At 40.0% G+C, this 8,969-nt stretch overlaps 1 protein-coding gene across 1 annotated transcript; it reads left to right on the forward strand.

The window, feature by feature from the left end:
* Positions 1-827: 827 nt before the first annotated feature.
* Positions 828-1,559, forward strand: LOC142851775 (peptidyl-prolyl cis-trans isomerase A). The gene has a single exon (XM_075975799.1). It carries the CDS (start codon positions 863-865, stop codon positions 1,355-1,357), a length of 495 nt encoding a protein of 164 aa, XP_075831914.1. The 5' UTR covers positions 828-862; the 3' UTR covers positions 1,358-1,559.
* Positions 1,560-8,969: the final 7,410 nt, after the last annotated feature.

Below are 8,969 nucleotides of genomic sequence, written 5' to 3' on the forward strand. Positions count from 1 at the left end.
CAATCCACAGACACATTAAAGAGACTGTGACAGTGTTTACTGTGAATCTCCTTCCTGCAGATGAAGTTCTCACCAAAGCTCTAAGGAGATCCATTGCTTAGAGGTGAACAAGCACTTTGGGGTTGAATAACATTTCAAGTCATTCACTGGATCTTCTTCCTCTACTGTGACTTGCACCTAATTTCAGAATGACTTCATTTCAGAGACTGTTCAAAAAAATACTCTAAATTGTATCCATGATACTTAACAAAAGAATTTTGATTGCTTCTTTTAACTGTAAACCATGAAGCAATCGATAAAAACCGAAACCACTTGTGTTGTGTGTGTATGAGTTAGCATATACACAGGGTCATGCTGTGCTAGTAGACACGTCCAGGAGCGAAGAGCACACCTCCACCTCAACTTCAGTCCCTAGTATTCCTCTCCAGTGAACAATATAAGAGGCTTCCAAGAATGGTTAAAGACTATGAGTGATGAGTCTGGAGTAACTTAGATTATCACAAAGGAAGGAAGTCCTTAAACTAAAGCCATGTGGCAGAAGGATAAAGATCTAGGCCCTCCTGGGCTGTTTAGAGAATATCACGCCAGGCTGGGTTAAGTAGTAAGATCATATTTCAAAAAGAATTTTAATCAAAAGAAAATAAGCAAATAAATAATAAGACCTAAGACAAAGGACTCTCAAAGTTACACTTGGCATTTGAGACACAAAATGAATAATATAGTAAAAAGGAGGAGGAGAAAAGATGGACAAGGAGAGATTAATTTTTAAAGCCAAGACAAAAAAAACTAGTAACATGATATGACCTTATAAACCAAGACCATTTGCAGACGCCGCTGTCCCCTCTCACCGCTTGCTGCAGCCATGGTCAACCCCACCGTGTTCTTCGACATCGCGGCCGATGGCGAGCCCTTGGGCCGCGTCTCCTTTGAGCTGTTTGCAGACAAAGTTCCAAAGACAGCAGAAAACTTTCGTGCTCTGAGCACTGGGGAGAAAGGATTTGGATATAAGGGTTCTTCCTTTCACAGGATTATTCCAGGATTCATGTGCCAGGGTGGTGACTTCACACGCCATAATGGCACTGGCGGCAGATCCATCTACGGAGAAAAATTTGAGGATGAGAACTTCATCTTGAAGCATACAGGTCCTGGCATCTTGTCCATGGCAAATGCTGGACCAAACACAAACGGTTCCCAGTTTTTTATCTGCACCACCAAGACTGAGTGGCTGGATGGCAAACATGTAGTCTTTGGGAAGGTGAAAGAAGGCATGAACATTGTGGAAGCCATGGAGCGTTTTGGGTCCAGGAATGGCAAGACCAGCAAGAAGATCACCATTTCCGACTGTGGACAACTCTAATTCTTTTGACTTGCGGGCTTCTTACCCACCAGACCATTCCTTCTGTAGCTCAGGAGAGCACCCCAGCCCCATCTGCTCGCAGTACCCTGTAATCTCTGCTCTCACTGAAGTCCTTTGGGTTCCATATTCTCCTCATTCCCCTTCAAGTCTAGCTGGATTGCAGAGTTAAGTTTATGATTATGAATAAAAACTAAGTAAGAACTGTAAAAAAAACAAAAAACCAAGACCATATTGATACAAGTAAATTATCAAATAATAAATAATGAGGTACTGCTCTAATTCAAGACAATGCCAAGTATATTAATACCTCAAACAAGTGTGATCCATACTCTTCAAGTACACACTGACGGGCTCTCCAAACTTCCAACATGAGAAATCATAAATAACACCTTTGCAATGTGTAAAGACATCAAACTCTGTCTCATCTAGGCACAATCAATAAGTCATTTTACAACATGGTCTCATCATATACTGTGAGATGTGTGCTTATGAGACCACCAAAATTATATCCTAAAAATGGTAAGGCTAAGGTGTACTTCAGTGTTAGAAAAATGTACTTAGAATGCTTAAGACAGTCCCTGGCTCCAACCCCAACACAGTAAAAACTGCCCTGTATGTAACTCTACCCTATATTTTTGGAATTCTTATTCTTGTTGTTGATATATCATACTTTGAGAAATTCAAACAAGTCCCTAGGAAGAATTTGTATGAAGAAGTCACATGTGAAGTATGTCCTCTCTCTTAGTCAATGCACTCAAAAACCTAGAATCAAGAGGAAGAGATTGACTTTACGTTAATGAAAATAAAAGTTCAAGATCACATTGTGAGACATAAGTGGGTAGGAGATATTGCCATATCTATTTTGTAAAGTACAGTTTCCATTGGTGGAAACCAAAAGAGATGGTGGAATTGAAGAGAGATTGCTTATTTGTTTTAAATGAAAATGATCTAAGCAATTCAAGATTTTTTTACAATTAGAAAACGTCACCATACATGAGATAAAATGAGTTAGTAATAAAAAGTCCTTGCAAACACTGGGGCGGGGGCTGTGACCCATCTTTGGAATAGAAAACCTGGTCAAAGATAACTCATTTACTAGACAGGATGGGAACTATGGGATATTGATGCAGACTGACATGAGCTACAGAGGATGCAACTACTTTACATCTTTTGCACTCTTTACGATTTGCAGTTCAAAACAGTCAGATACATGTATGAGGGGAGTTTACAGAGGAAAGCATCCGAAGGAGACGTGGGAAGATGTGTTCATTGTTAGATTGCTGCAGGTAAAGCAGATGTTTGGGTATTCACTGCAAAGTCATTCAGCTCTATGAACTTCTTCAGAGAATGGCACTACTTGGATGCCAATGTGAAGGTGTGAAGAGTTTGCTCTTGGATAAGGACTTTTCTAAACGGACTAAATTAAAAACCAGAAGGAAGAGGACTGCTAAAAGCATTGCCAAGAATCTCATTGAAATACTGGCCTATGACATCAAATAAGTCAGCTAAGGAAAACTAATGAATTGAAAGAAAGCCAAGAGCTCAAATAAATCAAAGTGGTGGAGGGTGATGAATAGCCATAGTGGGATTAGTTGAACAAACAAAGTGGAAGGAGAGGCGGTTCTAATCAAAGCATGAGATGTTCTGGCAATTTCAGAGATAAAGTAGCTGTAAGGTCCAAGGTGACATTGAAGGTGGGTACATGAATGTAGAAACTACAGGAAATAACTTTCTACAAACACAGATGTTAAAAACCACAAAGACTAGGAATTTCAGTAGCCACAATGTGATATCAGTCACAGGATGGTGACAAACTTTGTTGTTTGAAGAACTAACTGATGTGTGGCTAAGAATCAAGGAAATAATAAAAGTTGAAAGACATGGACTTCAAGGAACAACAATTGGCAGTTTTTAAATGTTACAATTGTTGATATTTAAATTTTGAAAATAAATTTTGAAAATAAAAATCCCCGTTCTGAGTTTCTTTGTTGAGATACTATGATAAAGATGTTATATTTTCTGATCTCAAAACATATTAAAAGATAACCTAATTAAAATAAATAGAAGCTGGAGAGGTTGCTCGGTGACTGCAAGCGCTGCTCTTCTTGCAGAGGACCTGGGTTAGTGTTTCACCACCCACATTGGTGGTTTGCAGTCACTTGTAACACTGTCTTCTAGAGTCTGCAGGCACTTGCATATATCTGGTGCAAATATAGGAAAATAGGTGAAACAAACACACATCAGATAGATAGATAGATAGATAGATAGATAGATAGATAGATAGATAGATAGATAGATAGATAGATAGATCGGTAGATAGATAGATAGATAGATAGATAGATAGATAGATAGATAGATAGATAGATAGATGATAGATACAGCTAAGAAAAACTAATGAATTGAAAGATGAATTGTATACATACATATGTACATACATACATACATACAAATATTCATAGATAGGTATATAGATAAATAGATACATAGGTAAATTTAAAGCACAAAATGCATCAGTCAGTGGAAAAGAATAAAATGTCTATAAATAAACCTATACAATTTTTTTACTTCCCATATTTGGGTACCTGACCTTTGCATCCCTTCAAGGAGGGTGCTCTCCTCCCTATCTATCCTATTCTCCAGGGGTAAAAAAAATATGTCTTATTTGACTGATTCTGGCTTTTTATTGTTTTTATTGAGCTATATATTTTTCTCCACTAGACTCCCTTTTTATCCCTTTCCCTTCTCCTTCTCTCCGATGATCCCCATGCTCCCAGTTTACGCAGAACATCTCATCCTTTTCTTCCTCCCATGTAGATAAGATCCATGAATGTCTTTTTTACTTAGTTCAATTTACACTTAAATGTTTTAAATAGATATTCCCTTAATCCCTTATTGGTATATAAAAAGACTGACAAATTTATGTATTAAGTTTTATGTCCTGTAACTTTATTTGGGTTTATTCATCAATTCTCATACCATTGGATTTTAGTAGAGTTTGGGGAATATCCAAATCATGGCATGTTAAAACAGAAACAATTTCACATATTCCTTTCTTCATCTAGAATACTGCATGAATGACATCTAGCCCCTTTCAATGTCCTTATTTCCTCTCAAATCTTGCTTTTCCTTTCTTAATTTCTTTTGGTTTTCATTTTGCAAATTCCCATTAGATTGGCTCCTGAAGTTTTGTAAATAATATTTCACATGAAAAATAACTTTTGGAGAGGGGGGCAGTTTTGATACAGGTTTCTCTGTATAACAGTCCTGGTTATCCTGACACTTGCTTTGTAGAACAAGCTGACCTGGAACTCACTAAGAAACGCCTGCCTCTTTCTCCCAAATTCTGGGATTAAAGGCGAATACCACCACTGCCTGGCACGAAAAATAACTTTATGCAAGCTAAATACCTGATGTTAAGTCTTAATAATTTAACGGTTGTCTACAGCGGGACTACGATTGCCAAATTGTAAATGAGATATGAATTATACACCTATGGTTAATTTCTAAACATTCTATGTTTCTCTAATGAAAGATGTGATACTGTACTACGCATGAATTGTGTTTTAATGCTGTTTCAATATCAGCATTTTAATTTTGGGTTTGCATTTTTAGTATTGGCAAAACTTAACCACTGTCAACTAAAATCAGACCGTGTTGTATATGTAACAGCGTCATTTGCCCTCTGCACCTTCTTGCCTTTTGTTCTTTTTTCTCCCTGTCAGTGCCAACTTCATACATTTTGTAGCTTGGCAATAAAATATAACTTTTAAAGAAAGACTTATAATTAATGTTAAGTTTATTCTTTTTTCTTAAAGATTTACCTGAAAATGACCATGAGATGAAATGAGAAATGAAATGAGAAACTTAATAGAGCAAGAACTTGGAGCCTAATGGTCTATGCTATAGGTATCCTGGTTGAAGCTGGTTCACATTACATCAGCTTCCTCTTCCTTTGCATGAGGAGCTAAAAGATTAGTATCTAATATATCAACATGCGCTATCTTTCTAGAGTATCATTAATGTTATATAGATAAATTCTTTGAACTGAGGCATTTATTCATGGAGGATACAGGGAAGCTCTTAACACTCAGGAAAGAAGTGAAATGTGCAGGATCCAAGAAGTTCAAAAAGCTACAAGTTCCTCCCTGAAGTCACTTGAGTAGACAACAATTCCTGGAGAAAAGTAGAGCTTTTGGTGGAGCTTTATGAGTGACATCACCCAAGCTTCTGTGAATATCCCCTTACCAAGTACCTTTAAATCAACTTAGTAAACTCAAGGGTACAGCAAGATAGACTTCAGTAGAATCTTTTATTTGGTCCACACTGGCACCCTATCTGGTGGGAACTAACATCTGTTCATTTCTCCTCAAAAAAGCCACAGGATTAATAAACTCATTGATTAATCTTACAAACTCATATTGATTCTCTTGACCGTTAAAAGATGTCATCAAGCAAAATAAATTCTGATGGGGGAGTGTCATATATCAATCTGTTGATTTCCTTGGTTAAGCAATAAAGAAACTGCTAGGCCCATTGGATAGGCCCACCCTTAGGTGGGTGGAGTAAACAGAACAGAATGCCAGGAGGAAGAGGAAGTGAGGTCAGACTCCACAGCTCTCCTCTCCGGAGCAGACGCAAGAGAGACGCCATGCTACCCGCTCCAGGGAAGACGCACGCCATGCCCCAGCTCCGACCCAGGATGGACTTAGGCTAGAATCTTCCCGGTAAGCGCACCTAGGGGCGCTACACAGATGATTAGAAATGGGCTAGTCCAGGTGTGAGAATTAGCCTAGAAGAGAATGGGCCAAGCAGTGTTTAAATGAATACAGTTTGTGTGTAATTATTTCGGGGCATAAGCTAGCCGGGCAGGGCAGGCGGCTGGGGTGTTTGGGGACGCAGCCCTGCCGCCGCCCCCTATTACTACAAATGGCGCCCAACGTGGGGCTCGAACCCACGACCCTGAGATTAAGAGTCTCATGCTCTACCGACTGAGCTAGCCGGGCAGGGCAGGTGGCTTGGGGTTTTGGGGACATAGCCCCGCTGCCGCCCCTATTACTACAAATGACGCCCAGACATGGGGCTAACTAAACCCACTTAAAAAAACCTGAGAAGGCTTAAAAATAAGGGAGAGAGAGTTTAACACAGATTTTTGCTGTTTGTTGGTGGCGTGCTGTAGAGAGATTTCCTGATTCAGCAACAGCAGCAGAAAAAACGCTGTGTCATTTCAAAGCGTGGCTTCCTGGGGCTATGCCACCAGTGCAAACTCTGGCTTTATGTTGTGTTCCCGCTTGGGATCGGAAGGAGAGTGCTCTGAGACCTTGACGATGACTCAGAGCTCCCCGCCTGCTCCTGGGAAGAAGGCAGAATCAGGCTTAGGCAGGCGGAAGAGCATGGCGGATTCCTGCCGCCATACAGAGATGTGTTTTCAGACTGCACAGTGCTCTGCATGTCAGATTTGGATGTAACTTGGATGAAAAGAATTTCTGTGCTGCATGCTCAGTCTCAGAATTAAAGTGCTGAGTGCCGCTCCTACCTGGTAGCCCCAAGAGGCTTCCTGACTCAGCTTTAGCTGCAAAACCCTGCGGCTCATTAAGAGGTCCTGCCACAAAACACTTAAACAGTGTTGACGAAAAGCTGAACGCATGCTTTTCGGTTTTCAGCCGTAGCAGGAAAAAAAAAAGCTGTGCCGTTTAAAAATGCTGTGCCATTTGAAAATGCCGGCTTTCTGGGCCATCCTGCCAGGGCAAACTCTGACTGTTTGAGGCAGGAGGGCCGGCTACCGAGAGAGGATTTGAGTGTTGTCTGTTGTAGCTCGCTGGCTGGCAGGGACCTTGAAAGGCCATGAGGCTGGAAAGTTAAGGAATGGACTGGATCTAGCTGGCAAAGCCACGCCTTTAGTCCTACTGATATTGCTTGGTAAATTAAAGACTCATGTGGTCAGAAAAAAAGAGAGATATACAGTAAAGAGAGATTCAGAGACAAAGAAAATTTCTAAATGGTTTACTGTGTGTTAAAAATATATGCAAGCTAAAAGTTGAAGTTCTTAAAAAAAAAAAGGAAGAGAGTTGTTGTGTGTCCTAGTACACACCTTTAATCCCAACACTTGGGAGGCAGAGGGAGATAGACCTCTGTGACTTCAAGGTGTGGCAGCACACGCCTTTAATCCCAGTGCCTAGAAGGCAGAGACGAACAGATCTCTGTGAGTTCAAGGTGTAGTTGCAAACACCTTTAATCCCAATGCCTGGGAGGCAGAGACGGGCGGATCTCTGAGAGTTCAAAGACAGCCTGGTCTACAGATATACGCTCAAAAAGCAAAAAGTTAACCTAGGAATGTCGCAGCTTAGATTCTTAAGAGCCTAGTGATTTAAAGGCGCAAATCAAAAGTGCTCCTGGATAGTAAAAAATTGCAGATTCACAATAGGACAGATTCAGACCGCTAAATGAGTCACACTGTTGCATGGATGTACGTAGGCTTGGGAGAGAGAAGAAAAAGAATATAGAAAATAAAGTTAATGGTTAAAAAAAAAAAGGTAAAGTCTTTAAAGAGACAGAGTACAGATAGTTAAGAGATTAAAAGAAATAAAGAAAAATAAGCCGCGTAAAGATGAAAAATTCACAGAGAGTCTGGATTCTTTGTATTATTGTGTTTTCTTTAAAATTTTTGACTGTGAAGGAGCTAAGTACAGAGAGACATTTCATTACATGGGCTGCCAAGCTAAACCAGAATGGATATAAGGGTATTATGATTTCAGAATTTGGGTTTAAGGACATGATGCTTTGGAAAGGAGTTTCTTATTTTGTTTTCACAGAGGATGAGACCCTGTTCATTTCTTCAATTCCGATTTGGTATGATGGACCACGTCCTCCTGAAGGGTTGCTGTGAACATCTTCAGAAAATTGCTTTGCTCAACTGCCAACTGAGATGAAACTGGCACACAGGTTACACCCTAAGATCATTAACGACGCCCCCATTCAGCAGGAAGCAGTTTGGAGAGAAAAAACTGCGCCCATGTTCCCAAATATGGTTTATAAATGTTCTTTTACATTTAAAGGGGGATATGATATAGATATGAATAATTTGTATTAGTATAGATTTTGCTTTATTGATAGAGATTTACGGTCAATTTTGTTATATGTATAAATGTTTCTGATGTAACTTTTACTTGATAACTTTTGTTATATGTAATTTTACTATGTTAAAGTTAAAGCCTTTCTTTTTTGTTTAAACAGAAAAAGGGGAAGTGATGGGGGAGTGTCATATATCAATCTGTTGATTTCCTTGGTTAAGCAATAAAGAAACTGCTAGGCCCATTGGATAGGCCCACCCTTAGGTGGGTGGAGTAAACAGAACAGAATGCCAGGAGGAAGAGGAAGTGAGGTCAGACTCCACAGCTCTCCTCTCCGGAGCAGACGCAAGAGAGACGCCATGCTACCCGCTCCAGGGAAGACGCACGCCATGCCCCAGCTCCGACCCAGGATGGACTTAGGCTAGAATCTTCCCGGTAAGCGCACCTAGGGGCGCTACACAGATGATTAGAAATGGGCTAGTCCAGGTGTGAGAATTAGCCTAGAAGAGAATGGGCCAAGCAGTGTTTAAATGAATACAGTTTGT

Source organism: Microtus pennsylvanicus, chromosome 6 (assembly GCF_037038515.1).
Source record: "Microtus pennsylvanicus isolate mMicPen1 chromosome 6, mMicPen1.hap1, whole genome shotgun sequence".
Lineage (NCBI taxonomy): Eukaryota > Metazoa > Chordata > Mammalia > Rodentia > Cricetidae > Microtus > Microtus pennsylvanicus.

Bases quoted from the DNA above. Each gene is read 5' to 3' on its own strand.
- LOC142851775 (XM_075975799.1), top strand. From the start codon at position 863: ATGGTCAACCCCACCGTGTTCTTCGACATCGCGGCCGATGGCGAGCCC.